Genomic DNA, 20,092 nt, shown 5'->3' with positions numbered 1-20,092 from the left:
GCCTCCCAAAGTGCTGGGATTACAGGCTTGAGCCACCGCACCCGGCCTTAGAACAGTTTTAAGTTCACAGTAGAATTGAGGAGAAGGTACTGAGATTTCCCAAATATACCCTGTGCCCTCAAACATGCACAGCCCTCCCCATTATCAACATCTCCACTAGAGTAGTACCTTTGTAATGAGGAACCTACACTGACACATCATTAACACCCAAAGTCCATAGTTTAGGGTTCACCCTTGGTGTCATCCATTTCATGGGTTTGGAGAAAAGTATATAATGTCTATCTACCATGAAAATATCACAGAGAAGTTTTACTACCCTAAAAATCCTGTGTGCTCCACTTACACATCCCTCATTTTCCCCTCCATCCTTGTTAACCACTGATATTTTTACTGTCTCCATAGTTTTGCCTTTTCCAAAATGTCATACAGTTGGAATCATACAGTAGGTAGGCTTTTCAGATTGGCTTCTTTCACTTAGTAATATGCATCTAAGTTTCCTCCACATCTTTTCATGGCTCAGTAGCTCATTTCTTTTTAGCACTGAAACCAACTCTGCTGGACCTTGATCTGGGACGTCCAGCTTCCAGAACTGTGAAAAATAAATAAATTTCTGTTGTTTAAGCCACCCAGTCTACGGTATTTTGTTATGGCAGCCTGAGCTGGCTAACACAGGACCTAAACCTAAGAACTGAAGAGGGCTTGAATACTTATGATATGCACATTTCAGCAATAATGAAATTTCTAAACAGAAACCTGTCAATTAATTCATTTGGGAAATAATATTGATTGAGTCATTGATTGAGTGACAAAGACAATCCATCCCTGCCTTCGTGAACTGATTAATAATATATTTAGGTAGAAAAATATATGCATGCACCAAGTAATAAATAACAATGCCAAATAAATATGGCAAATATAAACCACAGACATTTAAAAAGGGAGAGGTGTTTTGTTTGCTTTATCCCTCTTTTACTTCCATTTACTGCTTCATGAAATGCCACGGTATTTGAATAAATATAATGAATCCAAGAAATTCACCAACTCTTACTAGAATTCTTAAATTATGCAAATGAAATACACAATTCTTCTAAACCTTACAGATGAGATAATGATGACTAGCTTTGTTACTCATAAAAGAAAAATATCAGCTTTGTTAAATCAATCAAGATTATATAATAAGAAAGAAAAAAAATGCCTTTTCTTGTTGAACCCTAAGTTCAGGTTAAGGCTGCTCATTGGGAATAGCTTACATAATGATTAAACTATATAATACATATAATATATAATATATAATGTACACATATATAATATATACTATAGAATGTACATCATTTGAGAAGAAAATGCTAATGTACTTGGGACTGTTGGCCGTTGCTAGATATGTAGAATGTCCTAAAATAAAAAATCGCCAGGAGAGCTGGCTCATGACTGTAATCCCAGCACTTTGGGAGGCCAAGGACGGCAGATCGCTTGAGGTCAGGAGTTCAAGGCCAGTCTGGGAAACATCTCAAAACCCTGTCTCTACTAAAAATACAAAAATTAGCCAGGTGTGGTGACATGTGCCTGTAGTCCAGCTACCAAGGAGGCTGAGGTACGAGAATAGCCAGATTGCCTGAACCCAGGAGGCGGACACAGCAGTGAGCCAAGACTGGGCCACTGCACTCCAGCCTGAGCAACAGAGCAAGACTCTGTCTCAAAAAAAAAAGAAAGAAAAGAAAATCATAACTGTATAAGCAGAATATCTCAATCTAGGTGCTTATAGCAAAAAGCACATTTTAAAAAATGTATCACACTCTTATTTAAAGACATTTCTGGTACAACAATAATTTATATTGTAAATACTATGAATTTTATGCTTATAGAAGTTTCCATAGTTATAAGGATAAACAAATTTTGATATAAAAAATAACCAGCTGTCGGCTGGGTGCGGTGGCTGTAATCCCAGCACTTTGGAGGCCAAGGCAGGCAGATCACGAGGTCAAGAGATGGAGACCATCCTGGCCAACATGGTGAAACCCTGTCTCTACTAAAAATACAAAAATTAACTGGGCACAGTGAGTCCCAGCTACTTGGGAGGCAGGAGAATCACTGGAACCCAGGAGGCGGAGGTTGCAGTAAGGTGAGATTGTGCCACTGCACTCCAGCCTGGCAACAGAGCAAGACTCCATCTCCAAAAAAACAAATAAATAAAAATAAAATAATCATCTGTCAAATAAAAGCAACTCCTACATCCTGTGCTTTTAACTGGTCTCTACACTGCTATTCTTGCTCCCTTTAGACATGATCATCAGAATAATATCTTAAAACAAAAATTGGGCCGGGTGTGGTGGCTCACAACTGTAATCCCAGCACTTTAGGAAGCCCAGGCTGGCGGATCACTTGAGGTCAGGAATTTGAGACCAGCCTGGCCAACACTGGTGAAACCCTGTCCCTACTAAAAACACAAAAATTAGTTGAGCATAGTGGCAGGTGCCTGTAATCCCAGGTACTTGGGAGGCTGAGGCAGGAGAAATCGCTTGAACCCTGGAGGCAGAGGTTGCAGTGCGCTGAGATTGTACCACTACACTCCAGCCAGGTTAACATGAGACTCTGTCTCAAAAAAAAATTACATAATGGTAATCCCTTGCCAAAGCTACCCAATGGAATAAATGGAAACTTTTTAAAATGGCCTCAACCTTCCAAAGCCCTATTATTCCTCTAAATATCACCTCATGCTGTTGTACCTCTTTCGCTGTGCTTCTGCTAAATGGGATTCTGTCCATTCCTCCAAAGTAGGAAGGAATCTGTTCTGCCAAGTATCTTCCTGAATTATTCTCCCCATTTATCCCCTCCGTTTGGTGGTCAACTCCCTGTCATCCTTCTAATCTCAGCTCAATGGCACCTCCCTCACCACTCATTTGAAAGCATCCCCACTATATTCTGTTTAAGCCTCTGCTTTAAGTGTCATCTACTCTGGCCACCTTATTGAAAATTGCAACTTCCTGTCTTCCACTCCATAACATCTTTTTCTTTTTTTTTAATTTCTAATGGGAATAGATTATCTTCTTTCTCTCTAGCACTTATAATTTTTTTCTGAGACAGAGTCTCACATTCTCGCCCAGACTGCAGTGCAGTGGCTCAATCCCCACTCACTGCAACCTCCTCCCCCCAGGTTCAAGCGATACTCCTCCCTCAGCCTCCCGAGTAGCCAGGATTACAGGCACCTGCCACCACGCCCAGGTAATTTTTTGTATTTTTAGTAGAGACAGGGTTTCACTGTGTTGGCCAGGCTGGTCTCAAATGCCTGACCTCATGATCCACCTGCCTTGGCCTCCCAAAGGGCTGGAGTTACAGGTGTCAACCACTGCACCCAGCTGCATTTATCATTTCCAAGTTACCATAAAATATACCTACTTCATGTTTATTGTCTAGTTCCCTCTCTAGACTACAAACTCTAAGAAGGCAGAGGTTTTTGTCTGGTTCACTGCTGTAGCCACAGTGCCTAGTAGGACGCCTGACACATGTAAGTGCTCAGCAGTTACTTTCATAGCATTTGTTGTTTGCATATTGACTAATGACTCATTGAAAGTCTATCTCCCTCTCTAGACCCTAAGCTCCGTGAGTGCTGATTCCCATATCTATTTTGTTCACCATTGTATAATCAGTGTCTAGTACATGGCCTCACACATAGCAGGTGCTCAGTAAAAACCGTTGTATAAATAAAGGTCTAAATTGTGTGAGAGGCTGGATTGTTAAGGCACGTCAATCCAGCACTTGTGATTCTTAGTCTTTTTAAAGATGGTGCAGATACTGTACTTACAGATTGGCCCATGTCTACTTTCCTATACGTAATATTCACAATTACTGAGAATATAAGGATAATAACTCTTGAGGCTTTTTTTCTTTTTTTGAGACAGAGTCTCATTGTCACCCAGGGTGGAGTGCAGTGGTGCTATCTTGGCGCACCTGCAACTTTCACCTCCTGGGTTCAAGCGATTCTCTTGCCTCAGCCTCCCGAGTAGCTGGAATTACAGGTATGCACCACCATGCCCAGCTGATTTTTGTATTTTTTAGTAGAGACAGAGTTTCCCCATGTTGGCCAGGGTGATCTCAAACTCCTGATCTCAGATGATCTTCCCACCTCGGCCTCCAAAAGTGCTGAGATTACAGGCGTGAGCCACCATGCCGGCCAAGGATAATAACTCTTGAATCCTTTCAATACTAGATATTTATTGAATGTTTACTGGGTCCCAACCCCCAGGCCAAGTGCCAGAAATACAACAATGAAAGAGAGACACATTATCCAGAGTCACCAGGGAGCTTACATCCTAATGAAGGAGACAGACAGTACACAAGAAAACAAATCAATTAAAAAATATAAACATCTGAGTGACTCTGCATTAGATAGGAAAGGCCACTCTAAGAAGGTGCCAACTGAGCTGAGGCCTGAAAGAAGAGAAGGAGCTAGATTTCTGAAAAGCTTGGGAAAGAACATTCAGACAACAAAGACAGCAAATATAAAGGCTCTGGGATGAGAAACAGTGGACCTGTTTCTCTGGCAAGTCCTGAGAGAAAAGTGAGGGATTAGCTGAGCTGAGAAAGGCAGGCAGGGACAAAACCTCAGCCCCTGGAGAGTATCAGAATTCTGAAGTGTATTCCAAAAGCAATGGGAAGCAAGAGAAAGACTTTAGATCGGATTTATAAAGATCATCCTGACTGCTAGGTGAAGAACAGATTTGAGACAGAGTGGCTGCAGGGAAAATGTGAAATGGTGGTGGTTTGGACTAGAACGCTGGTAGTGGAGATGGGAAGATGAAGTACAAAGACGGGAACTATTTAAATATAAACATATAGGCCTGGCACAGTGGCTCAAGCCTGTAACCCCAGCAATGTGGGAGGCCAAGGTGAGTGGATCAGCTGAGGTCAGGAGTTTGAGACCAGCCTGACCAACATGATGAAACCCCATCTCTATCAAATATACAAAAATTATACAGGTGTGGTGGTACGTACCCGTAGTCTCAGCTACTCAGAAGGCTGAGGCATGGGAATTTCTTGAACCTGGGAGGCAGAGGTTACAGTAAGCTGAGATCATACTACTGCACTCCAGCCTGGAGTACAATGAGACTCCCTCTAAATCAATCAATCATGTAGACTAGGTATATAATAGGCTCTCCTTGGTCAATTCTTGGCCAGTCAGCAGGATTTGTGACAGTTGATCATTCCTTTCTTCCTGAAATACTTTCTCTACCTGCTTCTAGTACACCAGGCACTTAATGGTTTTCCTCCTACCTCCCTGGCTGCTCCTTCTTAGTCTCTGTTGGTTTCTTCGTAGTCCCTCTTTCTATCCATGTTGGAGCAACCCAGGGCTCAATCCTTGGACTCTTCCTTTCTCCATTTACACACACACTCCCTTAGCTATTCATCAGGTGTCATGATTTAAATATCATATGAATCCCAAATGTAGATCTCATCTCACTTTCAGATTCCAATGTCCAACTACCTACATGATAGCTCCACCTGGATGCCAAATCACATCTCAATTTTAATAAAATTAAACTCTTGATCTCCCTCCCTCTTGCTCTTCCCACAATCACAGTCCCACCCCAGGTCTTTCCCATCTGCCATTCTCCCTGTGTAACCTCCTCTTTGCACAAAAATCCTCATCAATTGCTCCCATATATCTTTCTTATCTTTCTCAAAAGGGACTTTTCCTGACCTTCCCTAACCATGCTTCCCACAACCCCATTTAAAATTACAGCACTCAGACCAGGTGCGGTGGCTCATGCCTGTAATCCCAATACTTTGGGAGGTCGAGGTGGGAGGATCCCTGAGCCCAGGAGTTCAAGGCTTCAGTGAGACAGGTTTGAGCCACTGCATACCAGCCTGTGTAACAGAATGCGAACCTGTCTCAAAAAAAACAGATAACATTGACCAGGCACAGTGACTCATGCCTGTAATCCCAGTACTTTGGGAGGCCAAGGCAGGCAGATCACGAGGTCAGGAGTTCGAGACCAGCCTGGCCAACACAGAGAAATGTCATTTCTTCTAAAAATACAAAAATTAGTCAGGCGTGGTGGCGGACACCTATAATCCCAGCTACTTGGGAGGCTGAGGAAGGAGAATCACTTGAATCCAGGAGGCAGAGGCTGCAGTGAACTGAAATTGTGTCATTGCACTCCAGCCTGAGCAACAAGAACAGGGCTCCATCTCAAAAAATAAAAATAAAAAATTGCAACATTCATCTCATATCCTCCATCCCCATTCCTGGTTCTATTTTTCTCCCTAGCAGTCATCTCCTTGTAAAATTATTTACTTACATACTTGTTTAGTGGTTGTTTATGCTCGCAAAAACACATGCTTTAACTTCATGTTTTTCTAGTTCCTTGAACAATACTTGATATATAGTATGTGCTCAATAAATTGTTTTTTTTTTTTCTTTTTTGAGACATTCGAGTCTTGCTTTGCTTCCCAGGCTAGAGTTTAGTGGCACAATCCCGACTCCCTGCAACCTCTGCCTCCCAGGTTCAAGCAATTCTCCTGCCTCAGACTCCTGAGTAGCTAGGATTACAGGCATGCACCACCATGCTCGGCTAAGTTTTGCATTTTAGTAGAGACTGGGTTTTGCCATGTTCATATTAAATGCATGAAGAAAAAATGTAAGTTAAAACTATTCACTATTCTGGTATTCTTTGCCACTTGTTTACCTTTGGAGGAGGAGAAACTGAACATTTCTACTGTTCAGTTTGCAATGTATTTAACCAGAAAAGAAAGATGGTAACATAAGCAGGAAAGAACCTTAAAAAAAGTTTGCAGTTTGCAGTAATATCATGGTGACAGAACCCCCAAAAAGGCATCCAGGCACAGTGACTCATGCCTGTAATCCCAGCACTTTGAAAGGACAAGGTGGGTGGATCATGAGGTCAGGAGTTCAAGACCAGCCTGGCTAATATGGTGAAACCCCATCTCTACTAAAAAAAAAAAAAAATTATACATATATATATATAGATAGATATAGATACACACACACACACACACACACAAACACACACAATTAGCTGGGCGTGGTGGCACGTGCCTGTAGTCTCAGCTGCTCGGGAGGCTCAGGCAGAAGAATTGATTGAACCCAGGATTGCTTGAACCCGGGAAGCGGAGGTTGCAGTGAGCCAAGATCGCGCTACTGTACTCCAGAATGGCAACAGAGCAAGACTCGGTCTCAAAAAAAAAAAAGAACCCCCAAAAAAGCAAACAGTTGTGTAGAATGAATCGCAAAATTAAGAAAAAGTCACTGTAATACTAATAACAATATAAAAAGGAATTAAAGTGCACATGTTCACAGAATGACATACTTCATGTATAAATTTTTTGGCTCACTCAAGGGTTTCACAACTTCAAGTTGCGAATATATAAATTTGTATATGGAGAAAAAGGAAAAACTTCGAGGTAGCTTAGGTTCATGAAGTTAGTTCTTGATACAGTGAAGTATGTCATCCCGTGAACATGTGCACTTTAATTCCTTTTTATATTGTTATTAGTGATTTTTCTTAATTATGTGATTCATTCTGCACAACTGTTTGCCTTTTTGGGGGTTCTATCACCATGCTATTACTGCAAACTGCAAACTCTTTTTAAAGTTCTTTCCTGCTTATGTTACCATTTTTCTTTTCTGGTCAAATACCAAATGGTGAGTTATGAAACATTTCTGTGAAGACTTTTATTTTGACCTAAGCAGGAAGCCAAGATATAACATCTTCCAGGAATTAAGGATTGTTAAGAGCGACGAGTCGAGTCTCCACTTCTTAAACTTTGTTTCTCTCTCCTGGACCCTTCCGCCAGGCCATCTGCAAAGCGGAACCAGCTCTGGGGCCACCACCTGCATCCACAAGGCCTCTCCAAGGTCCCCTCCTCCAGCTGGTGCCCTCCCCAGCGCCCTGCCAGCGCTTACCAACGCCGGCGGAATTCGTGCTTCTCTTCCTCTGTGGTGGCAAAAGCCTTCTTTTTCCTCATAAAGCCTAACAACTCCCGGATCTCCTTCTCACAAGAGGCCAGAAGCGGGTTTTTCTCGTCCAGCGGACCATAAAACACGGCTACGGGCAACGAGTCCTCGGGGCAGGTCCCCTGAAGCAGAGAGCACCGGGAGCTCCCGTTTGACTCCTTAATCACCGTGGAGGTCAGGAGCTGGGTCGACGGCAGTTCTGGCAGCAACCCCGAGGTGGTGGACTCGTCCGACGGAGAGTTCGAGGGGGCGCCCTGCGCCGCCATATTGACGCTCCCGGCAGGCCTGGAATATCTGTGTGTACACGCGGTTGCCTGGCGACGGTCTCGTGGCAACCGAGCATCCCGCGTCCTTTCCGGGAAACACAGCGGCCCCTGGAGGGCAGAGTGAGAAAGAACCAGGTCCGGAAAGGAATGATGCTCCTTTGGAGGTATGTTGCCTGGTTGCACACTGGCACCACTGTATGAAATGCGAACAAAGAACGTTCTGAGCAGAATGCCAGCAAATATTAGAGCCGAAAATTTAAGATCAAAAATCCAGACTCTTTATCCATGTTGGCCACTTAATAACGATACTGATGATGACCATGACCATTAATGTGTTTCAGGCATTAAGCATTTGAAACATGTACTTTCATTTATCTCATTTAATCATAACTACTTTACAACGTAGGTTACTATTAGTATATCCATCTCACAGTTTAGGAAACCAAGTCTCAAGGAGGTTAAGTCATTTGACAAAGGTCAGAGTACAACTGTAGTGTCAGGGACCAGGTCCTCACCTTATGACTCCAAAGCCTGTGCTCAAAATGAAAAAGCTGTATTGATCACTCCCCAAAACAAGATTATTAATCAAATTGAAATTAGGGAAATATGTGGCAAGCAGTTTAAGAATCAAATACAGTTGGCCCTCTGAATCTCGGGTTCTTCATCTGTGGATTCAAGCAACTACAGATAGTAAATATCCCGAAAAAAATTAGAAATAACAATACAACAATAACAATAACACAAAATACCATATACAGCTATTTACATAGCATATATACTATATTAGGTATTACTAGTTACCTAGAGATGATTTAAAACATCCTGAAGGATGTGCATAGGTTATATGCAAATACTACAGCATTTCATATCAGAGGCTTGAGCATCCACAGATTTTGGTATCTGTAGGTGTCCTGGAACTAGTCCCCCACAGATAGCCAGGGAGTACTGCCTATGTAACTGATCCAGTCTCTTTCCTCTATTTGTACCTTGAGGTCTGTAACTGTGGATATGATGCCTGTCCCTCTAATAATTATGATATCTATTTATGCACATTCCAGCCTCACTTTAGTTATCTCTGTATTCTAAATTAATATGCATTTTGCTCAACCTTGAGCAAAGGACATTAATACATGCTAGTGGCTTGAAGTGTTAACTCTCAAAATACTTTGCATTTTAAATAGGGTTAGGAGACTTTACTTCTGATGGGGAAACTACAGGCCTCCAGAGAACTGCCTGGGGAGTTTATTCTTTCCCTGTTTATTATAGGGAAATTAAATAGTCAGGGTTGAATTTATTAAAGTATGAGTTTTGAGCAAACAGAGAACCTTCTTTTCTTATAAATTATGCAACACCATAAATTAAGAGAAGGACCAGCAATATTTGGTGGCTTAGAAAAATTGGTCTTTAACCCTGAAAATTGTTACCAGTTCTATCACACTTAAATAAAGACAGTGACCCTAACACCCTGTGAGCCCAATTTTCCATTTCAGATAAATAAGCTTATTGGACTACAGCCTGATATCTTTAAGTCTGACCTAATTTCATGCAGGCTCTGTGGGCCTGTGCTAATTTGTGAGGCTGGCGTAATATGTCATGTCTATTCTGTACCCTAATATTCTTTGAAGGATATTTTGCTCATTGGGGCAGGTAATTATAACCAGAGAACCTTCCTGGCAAACGGTGAGATGCAATGACACCTCACTGTAGGAGTCCAATTCTCTAATCAGGATATAGATATCATCCTTTGATCAACAAAGATTTTATCTTGTTCTCTAAGTGAGCAATGAAAATTTTAAGACTTTAAAGAATGTAGTCCCAGAGAAAGAATTCATCACTGGACATTTACAAAAATATTAATAGGCTTTTTTAAAAGTCAGCTTGGTAAATTCTCTTTTTTTCTCATCTTTTTCTTGTTCTCACATGGCAGACTTGTCCATTGCAGATCAAAAACTGGTGTAATTTGCCACTGAGTGCTATCTATTATATTGATGAAAGTGAAACAGCAGGATAAAATTAATTAAAGTGGTCCCAGAAGAGGAAAGAAAAAAGCAGAAGACAAAGTGGTGTTTTTCCCTCTAATCTGGATACTCTCACAGACTTTCTCATAGTGCAGACACTTACATTTCAAAGTCACCGGTAAAAGAAAATGTGACTAAGTAAATTGAAATCCCTGAATTATGAAACATTGCATCTTAGTCACCTTCCTCCTTGCACGGACTAAAGCTAACAATGCTTAGCTTACAGTAGTTTTTGGAAACTTGTCTGAATATTTAAATGGGTGTTATATTCTGAATCATCATTATGATAAGATGGAAGATTACATTTTATTTAGTTTAAATTGAATTGGTTGGGTACAGTAGCTCATGCCTATAATTCCAGCACTTCGGGAGGCTGAGGTGGGTGGATCACTTGAGGTCAGGAGTTTGAGACCAGCCTAGCCAACATGTTGAAACGCTGTCTCTACTGAAAATACAAAAACTAGCCAGGCATGGTGGCACATGCCTGTAATCCCAGCTACTCAGGAGGCTGAGGCAGGAGAATCACTTGAAACCGGAAGGCAGAGGTTGCAATGAGCCAAGATCACACCATGGCACTCCAGCCTGAACAGAGTGAGACCCTGTCTCAAAAATAAATAAATAAATAATAAAAATAAAATAAATGGAATTCAAGGCATTTTTGACATTTTAGAGGTGTTATCTTCCTTGTAATTAGATGCAGCCATTATAATATCTTTTCTATTTTCTTGTCACTTTGCTTTTTTCTTTTCACTGTAATGAAAGAATGGAGCTGTGCAGCTACTGTGCCTGACAAGGCTAAGTAATTTAAATAGCTTCCTTATAAATAATGTAAATTGCTATTTCTTATAATTATCATCTTTGCAGGCTGCAGGGATGCTTTTTGCCCATTCGAAAGTCTTTTTTATCTAAAGCTACTGACTGTTAAAGAATATGTAAGGTTAGTGCCCTTTCCATTCTTAATTTAGTTGTTAATCATTTGGACTATCCCAAATAGAAACAATATATACGGTCTACCTAATATACACTTTTTTAAACCTCTTCATCCATTTATTCAGATAAATGCAAGCATTTCTTTAGTGTCCATATAATGCATAGATAAATCCATACATTCCCTACAGGAAGCAGGTAACTCATACTCAAATAATCATGATAAAAAGGCATGCTATAGATTTGCTGGACATGGTGGCACATGCCTGGCGGCTCTGCTACTTGGGAGACTGAGGCAGAAGAATCGATTGATCCCAGGAGGCGGAGGTTGTAGTAAACAAAGATCATGCCATTGCACTGCAGCCTGGGTGACAGAGTGAGGCTTCATCTGGAAAGAAAGAAAGAGAGAAAGAGAAAAGAAGGAAAGAAAGAGAGAGAGAGAGAAAGAGAAAGGAAGGAAGGAAGGAAGGAAAAAGGCATGCTGTGGAATGTGCTGTGAGAAAGGTTTAAGAAATATGGGGCTGCCGAGTGTGGTCACTCATGTCTGTGATCTTGACACGTTTGGAGGCTGAGGCAGGAGGATTGCTTGAAGTCAGGAGTATGAGACCAGCCTGGGCAACATAGTGAGATCCTGTCTCTAAAAAAAAAAAAACAAAAACAAAAAAAACTTTTTTTAAGTAGCCTGGCATAGTTGCATGCACCTGAAATCCCAGCTGCTCAAGAGGCTGAGGCAGAAGGATCACTTGAGCCCAGGAGTTTGAGGCCACAGTGAGCTATAATCACACCACTGTATTCCAGTCTGAGCTACAGAGCAAGACCTTTTCTCAAAAAAAAAAAAAAAAAAAGAAAAAGAAAAAAAGGAAAGGAGAGGGGGGGGGAGGAGGCTGGGATTGGGTGGGGGGCGGGAGGAAGACTGTGGGAGTTCTAAGATGAATCTCAGAACAGGAAAGAGAACAGAGAATTCTACAGGAGATGATGTTTTAGCCCTAGACTGTAAACGCCTCTCATTTACAGAAAGACCCTTGCAACAAGAATTTACCTTCTTACCATGGTAACCTAGCACCCAAGCCTGGCATCTGGCACAGAGTACAACTCAATACATCTTTGCTGGAATGAGTGAATTAAAAAAAAAAAAGATGAAGAACATTTAGAAGGATATGGCTAAGAGAAAGGCCTGAGTAAGGAATAGAGCCATAAACACACACAGCAAGCTGAAATAAACAAGCTGTCTAGTGTGGTGAGCCACAGGCCTGCCATCGATCTGGAGGCAGAAGATGAGCAGAAAGGGAGGTGCGATCAAGTACAATGGGTAGCTGGAAGGTATGTGAAGTAATTTTGACTTGGTTCTGTAAGGAGAGAGGTTTCGTGGTTTTGTTTTGTTTTTGAGACGAAATTTCACTCTTATCACCCAGGCTGGAGTCCAATGGTGAAATTTCCGCTCACTGCAACCTCTGCCTCTCCAGTTCAAGTGGTTCTCATGCCTCAGCCTCCCAAGTAGCTGGAATTACAGGCCTGCACCGCCATTTCTGGCTAATTTTTTTGTATTTTTAGTAGAGATGGCGTTTCACGATGTTGGCTAGGCTGGTCTCGAACTCCTGACCTCAGGTGATCTGACCGCCTTGGCCTCCCAAAGTGCTGTGATTATGGGTGTGAGCCACCATGCTCCCGTGCCCAGCCAAGAGAAGCTTTGTTTAAACAAACAAACAAAAACAGTATATTGGCCAGGTATGGTGGCTCACGCGTACAGTCCCAGCACTATGGGATGCCGAGGCACAAGGTCAGAAGTTGGAGACCAGCCTGACCAACATAGTGAAACCCATCTCCACTAAAAATACAAAAATTAGCCAGGTGTGGTGGTGGACGCTGTAATCCCAGCTACTCAGGAGGCTGGGGCAGGAGAATCGCTTGAACCCGGGCGGTGGAAGTTGCATGAGCTGAGATCACACCATTGCACTCCAGCCTGGGTGACAGAGCGAAACTGTGTCTCAAAAAAACAAACAAAAAACCCAGTATATTGAAGACGTTAAAAGCCCACGCGGTGGCTCATACCTGTAATCCCAGTGAAACAGGAAAACTTCCTTTGTACCCCCTTGCAGGGCGTGTGATGTAGGTGTGGCCGGCTTCTTCAGTGCCCCGCCGCTCAGACCTCTAGGGGAGCATACAGACCGGCAGGCTGTGGGGCTCCGACCCCACGGCAGTGTCTAGGGGTGAATGTGTACAGCTGAAGCCCCGGTGGGCGTGTGTTACAGGGTGCTCTTTTAGTTTAGCGTCCATAGGCAGCTCGTGTTAGCTCAGTTACACCCCTGCCTTATCGCAAGGACAGAGGGCTTTCTGTATCCAGGGGTCCTTGCCTTGGCGTGCGGGAGAAATCGGATCACACGTGGGCTTGGAGAGTGAGTGCCAGGTTTTACAGAGTGGAAGAAGCTGCCTGCAGATGGAGGAACCAGAAGGAAAATGGCTTTCCCCTGGAGTCGGGCTGCTCAGTGGCGTGGGCTCTCCTCCCACTGCCCCGGCTGAACTCTGCCTGGCTCTGGCAGTGAATGGCCTGCGGGCGCGCCAGCGTCTGTCCGTCAGCTCTTCCCACGGCGGCTCCCTTTCACGACCTCTCGACATCCAGCCGCTTGTGTCTTCCACCAATCTGTCCCTCTCCACCTCCAGCCACTTGAATGGCTGCCTGCTAGGGTCTTGGGGGTTTTTATAGGCACAGGATAGAGGCATGGCAGGCCAGGGTACTCTTGGGAAATACAACATTTGGGCACGAAGGTGAGAGTGCCTGTCCTCACCTAGGTCCACAGGGTGGAGACCCACCAGGGACCATGTCCTTCCTTTCCCAGCACTTCCCTTCCCCACTTCCATATCAACAGCACTTTGGGAGGCCAAGGCAGGCAGATCACTTGAGGCCAAAAATTCGAGACCAGCGTGACCAATATGGTGAAACCCTATCTCTACTAAAAATACAAAAATGAGCCGGGTGTGGTGGCAGGTGCCTGTAAGCCCAGCTGCTCAGGAGGCTGAGGCAGGAGAATCGCTTGAACCTGGGAGGCAGAGTTTGCAGTGAGCCAAGATTGTGCCACCGCACTTTAGCCTGGGCAACAGAGAGAAACTCTCTCACATAAGTAAATAAATAAATGCCCAAATTCTGAGGCCAAAGAGCATGGTTTGAATCCTCACTTCTTCCAAGTTACTTAACCTCGTTGTGCCTCATTTTCTTAACCCATAAACCAGATCAGGTGATGGGTGTTAGGCACGTTGCTCGTGTAGAGAGACCACCAGACAGGCTTTGTGTGGGCAACGAGGCCTTTTATTTTGCACCTGGGTGCAAGCAGGCCAGGTCCAAGAGAGGAGTTAGGCAAAGTGGGTAGGAAAGGAGACTGGTTATTATATAGGTTGGGGCAAATGCTCGGTTAAAGGTGATAATCTATTTTAGGGAGAGGGAGGGCAGCACGGGATGCATGGTCACAAGAGTAGGGGTTATCTGTTACAAACAGGCACGGTCATAAGGGTGAGAGTTACCAGTTGCAAGCACAGGGAAGGGTGAGGTAAATTACATAGTTACAGGGGTGGGGGTCTTGAGAAACCCAATGTCCAGGCAGAAGTTTCGAAAGGTTGAGCAGGAACGATGGTTGCAGGTTGCAGGGGGAGAGCAATTAGTTGAGGCAGGAACCAGTCGTTTCACTTCTCTTTGTGGCCATCTGGTTACTTCAGACTTTCTGGTCCCTGGGGACCATCCAGAGGTGTACATGCAGGTCACCAAGGCTGTAATGGCCAGGCTTGGACCTGGAGGCCTGGCAGTGGGTTCTTAGGATATACATGATGAATTCCATCTAACATCCCTACTTCCTCAAGCCTTTCGACCTTTTCTTCAATATGATATCAAGGAAGTTCTGCCATCTCCACTTCATTTGATGTAGAACACTATCAGATCAGTGCTCCAAGAAGTCATCTCATTAAGTTATTAGGAATTCTGAATCATGGGTGAGTATTCCCATATTAATGAATTCTTCCCTCATCACTTTTGCATTCTGTCCCCCTGGTCTAACATATTCAAGATTCACTCCTATACATGTTCTCTGCAGTTTCAGCTACTGCTTATTAATGAGATCCCACAATTCCTTTGCCATGTAAATAATTTCTTCTTAAAGCAGAGCTTGTAATTTCCTGCTCAGGCTGTGCTGAAACCTGACTCTCCTTTTCAGGCAATAAAGTGTGTTGGGGGCACATCTTGAGGAAAATAATCCTCATCATGAAAGGCACCTGCTTCAGATTAGGCCATTGTATGATCCCCTAGGCAAGCAGAGATTTTTTTTTTCCCTCTGGCAAGTGGTTAGGGGCTATTTTTGCAGGTATGGAGGACTTAGAGAAATGCAGGGGCACAAAGATCTTGGCCTTGTCTACCTAAATGTTTCCATTTCAGGTCTCTGGGCCTCCTTCTTTTCTGGGACTTTCTGTTGTATAATCAGGTCCTGGACCTGGTCTTTAGCAAACTACCCTGCAGCTGTCCTAAGCTGTAATAGAGGCACTGTCTTTCAGAGCATGCCTTCAGTTGTGAATTAACTTCACTAAGACAATCGGGTCCCTGTTGCCTTCAGATAGATGACAGTTCAACTCTAAAATTCCATCCTGAGTGTCCACTTTTTTTTTTTTTGAGATGGAGTCTCACTCTTGTCTCACAGGCTGGAGTACAGTGGCGTGAGTATCAGCCAATTGCAGCCTCCACCTCCCAGGTTCAAGCGATTCTCCTGCCTCAGCTACTCTGGCTGGGATTACAAGCACATGCCACCAAGCCCGGCTAATTTTTGCATTTTTAGTAGAGACGGGGTTTCATCATATTGGCCAGGCTGGTCTCACACTCCTGCTGAGTGTCCACTTTTTACACCTCACTTTTATTGTGTTAACCTGAGTTTCCTAAAAAAACAGAGTTTGATGCAAAGGCTTAAGTGCTAGTACTTCCTTTAGTAGTATGATTTCCGTGAACAAGAATGAGAGGAAAAGGAACTATGATGCTGGCCAATGCATCATGAAGAAACACGAGTTGCTCAGCCATGCGGGATGTGTCCCAACAGGCTGTCCACATCTCTATATACCATATCCTAGAGGAGTGTATGAGAGGGAAGGGTAGAGAGAAAATATACCTGCTTTTCCAGCCCCGGCCCCCAACCCCACAGGCGCCAAGGTGTTGATGCCTTTTATGAACCGGACTGCCATTTATGAGCTCCTTTTTAAGGAGGGAGTCCCATTGGCCAAGAAGGATGCCCACATGCCTAAGCACTGGAGCTGGCAGACAAGAATGTGCCCAACCTTCATGTCATGAAGGCCATGCAGTCTCTCAAGTCCCGAGGCTACATGAAGGAACAGTTTGCCTGGAGACATTTCTACTGGTGCCTTACCAATGAGGGTATCCAGTATCTCCGTGGTGACCTTCATCTGCCCGCAGAGAGTGTGCCTGCCACCCTACACTGCAGCCATCCAGAGACAGGCAGGCCTCAGCCTAAAGGTCTGGAGGGTGAGTGGTCTGCAAGACTCACAAGAGGGGAAGCCGACAGAGACACCTACAGACAGAGTGCTGTGCCCCCATGCCAACAAGAAAGCCGAGGCTGGGGCTGGCTCAGCAACCCAGTCCCAGTTTAGAGGCAGATGTGGTCATGGACTTGGTCAGCCAGCGCAGTAAAATTGGAGAGGATTATGTTGCACTGAATAAACTTAGAGCCAAAACAAAACCAAACCAAAAACAAAAGAAATATACCTGCTGCCCTCCTCCTGGTGAAGATTCACCGCTCTACTTTCCAGGTTGGATCACCTTGCCCCTTCAGCAGCTACTGGCGATGGTAAATCTCATACCTTGTGATGTAGTGTTTCATCCCAGTTCAAAAGCAGTGAAAGGGCCAGGCGCAGTGGCTCATGCCTGTAACCCCAACACTTTGGGAGGCCAAGGCAGGCAGATCACCTGAGGTCAGGAGCTCAAAACCAGCCTGGCCAACATGGTGAAACCCTATCTCTACTAAAAATACAAATGTTAGCCAGGTATGGTGGTGGGTACCTGTAATCCCAGCTACTCAGGAGGCTGAAGCAGGAGAATCGCTTGAACCCGGGAGGCAGAGTTTGCAGTGAGCCAAGATTATGCTACTGCTCTCCAGCCTGGGCCACAGAGCAAGACTCCATCTCAAAAAAAAAAAAAAAAAAAAAAAAAAGTAGTGAAAGGAGCTGGGCACAGTGACATACAGCTATAGTCCCAGCTAATTAGGAGGCCAAGGTGGGAGGATCATTTGAACCCAAGAGTTCAAGTCCAACCTCGGCAACATAGTGAGACCCCATCTCAATTTTTTTTTAAGTGGTAAAAGGAGCCAAAAACGCCACACAGTGGCCTCAGGTGGTGGAACCAAGCAGGCCAGGATGGAGGCAGTCACCATAACAGTTGCTGAAATGCAGCAAGTGATTGAGGCCCAGTAGGTCAGTGAAGACAGAAAACCCACGGCTTTGTATAAGATGTGTTCAGTATACAACTCCTCTAGGATGCTAATGCCAACAACACTCTAAGCAGAGCAGAGCAGCAAGATGGAAGGAACCTGGATTCCTTCACACTGTGAAGCCCTAATAGAGTCCTGGGCCACTCACCCAACTTACTACATGAGAGGAAAATAAACTTTCACCTTGTTTCAAGTACCAGTATTTAAGGTCTTCGTAGGGGAGGCCAACCCTATACTACAACTATTATACCCTTCACTTAGAAGTTTTATTTCTTGGGCCAGGCACGGTGGTTCACATCTGTAAACCCAGCACTTTGGGAGGCCAAGGCGGGTGGATCACCTGAGGTCAGGAGTTTGAGACCCGCCTGGCCAACATGGTGACACCCTGTCTCTACTGAAAATACAAAATTAGCCAGGTGTGGTGGTAAGCACCTGTAATCTCAGCTACCTGGGAGGCTGAGGCAGGAGAATCACTTGAACCAGGGAGGCAGAGGTTGCAATGAGCCAAGATCGTGCCACTGCACTCCAGCCTGGGCAACAAGAGCGAAACTCCGTCACAAAAAAAAAAAAAAAAATCTTGAAATCAGCTTTAGAAATCATGCACATGCATAAAGATGCGTAATACAGATATATACAGAATATACAGCAGATGTTCATTGCTAACCTTAAATGCTTATAATAGTAAAGCATTAAAAAAACTAAATGTACATCAACAGAGTAATGCATGGATAAACTACAGTTTAGCTATAGCATTCAATACTAGACAGCATCCTAGGGGAATGTAGTGGGTTTTTATGTCTTAACATAAAAATATTCTTAAGATTTTGTAAACAGTATGGCAACATTTATAAGTACCATAAAATGACACTATAGTATTTGTGTTTATATGTATGTTTGCATATATTATGAGAGAGGGACGAGAAAGAGATAAAAAATGAGAGTGAGAATAAATGTGTTGAGAAGTTCTGAAAGAAAACCCAATACAGTGTTAACAGTGGTTACATCTGGGAATGAACTGTAATTGAAGATAGAGGATCAAATGAGATTTTAAACTTGTCTGTATTGTTTTCGCTTTTTTTTTTTTTTTTTGAGACGGAGTTTCGCTCTCGTTACCCAGGCTGGAGTGCAACGGCGCGATCTCGGCTCACCACAGCCTCTGCCTCCTGGGTTCAGGCAATTCTCCTGCCTCAGCCTCCTGAGTCGCTGGGATTACAGGCACGTGCCACCATGCCCAGCTGATTTTTCGTATTTTTAGTAGAGACGGGGTTTCACCATGTTGACCAGGATGGTCTCGATCTCTTGACCTCGTGATCCACCCGCCTCGGCCTCCCAAAGTGCTGGGATTACAGGCGTGAGCCACCGCGCCCGGCCCTGTTTTCACTTTTTTCAACTACTATTTTAAGTTCAAGGGTACATGTGCAGGGTGTGTGCAGGTTTGTTCCATAGGTAAACATGTGCATGGGGGTTTCAGAAAAGACCTTCCTGTATTACTTGTGTAATTAAAAGTTAATTTTAAAATATAAAAGTCAATGTAGAGCCAGGCATGGTGGCTCATGCCTATAATCCCAGCACTTTGGGAGGCCGAGGCAAGTGGATCACTTGAGGTCAGGAGTTCAAGACCAGCCTGACCAACATGGTGAGACCCCCATCACTACCAAAAAAAAAGAGAAATATGTAGTGTGTGTGTGTGTGTGTGTGTGTGTGTGTGTGTGTGTGTGTATAAAATGATACCAAAAAAGTCAATGTAAAAGGAAAACTATTAACAGTTTATTATCCCAGGAAGATGAGCCTACAAGGAATCTTTGCTCCATGTTATTTTCTGTACTGCAAAATTTGTCTACAATGAAAATATACTACCCTTGCTATAAAATACTTTTTTGAGGGGGGGTGGTGGACAGAATCTCACAGTGTTGCCCAGGCTAGAGTGCAATGGCCCAATCTCAGCTCATTGCAACCTCAGCCTCCCAGTTTCAAGTGATTCTCGTGCCTCAGCCTCCTGAATAGCTGGGACTACAGGCACGCATGACCCTACCCGGCTAATTTTTGTATTTTTAGTAGAGACGGGGTTCCACCATGTTGGCCAGGCTGGTCTCAAACTCCTGACCTCATTATCCTCCCACATGGGCCTCTCAAAGTGCTGGGATTATAGGCATGAGTCACTGCACCTGGCTAAAATACTTTTTAACCTAAAGCCTAAAAATATAGACAAATGACAACAGTACTGTAAACTAAAAATAAGAATTTCATAGACCTTAACTAGACAAAATTTCCACTAACTGCATTATTCTGGTGAAAGCATTTAGGAGCACATTCTTAGACTATATACTATTTATTTCATTTACTGATTCTCAAAAAAAAAAAAAAAAGAAAAGAAAATATTTTGACTCATTTGTGCAGTTATAAGACAGAACTCCAAGACTTAGGGTCTACATGAACTGCCAAAGT

At 43.6% G+C, this 20,092-nt stretch overlaps 1 protein-coding gene and 1 pseudogene across 2 annotated transcripts in view; one reads left to right on the top strand and one right to left on the bottom strand.

The window, feature by feature from the left end:
* The window catches only part of CFAP54 (cilia and flagella associated protein 54), a 369,697-nt gene extending 361,423 nt beyond the window's left edge, over positions 1–8,274 (bottom strand). For both annotated transcript variants that reach the window (XM_032298598.1, XM_032298601.1), the window contains exon 1: positions 7,922–8,274. In XM_032298598.1, coding sequence (XP_032154489.1) covers positions 7,922–8,238 — 317 coding nt within the window. In that variant the 5' untranslated portion in view covers positions 8,239–8,274. The remainder of the gene's footprint in view (positions 1–7,921) is intronic.
* A 6,490-nt stretch (positions 8,275–14,764) lies between these two features.
* On the top strand, positions 14,765–16,851 carry LOC116554916 (annotated as a pseudogene).
* Positions 16,852–20,092: the final 3,241 nt, after the last annotated feature.

Source organism: Sapajus apella, unplaced genomic scaffold (genome assembly GCF_009761245.1).
Source record: "Sapajus apella isolate SASKATOON/1434 unplaced genomic scaffold, GSC_monkey_1.0 scaffold2, whole genome shotgun sequence".
In the NCBI taxonomy this organism is placed as follows: domain Eukaryota; kingdom Metazoa; phylum Chordata; class Mammalia; order Primates; family Cebidae; genus Sapajus; species Sapajus apella.
Note: the sequence above shows the minus strand (reverse complement) of the source record. Positions and strands in the feature narration are given on the sequence as shown.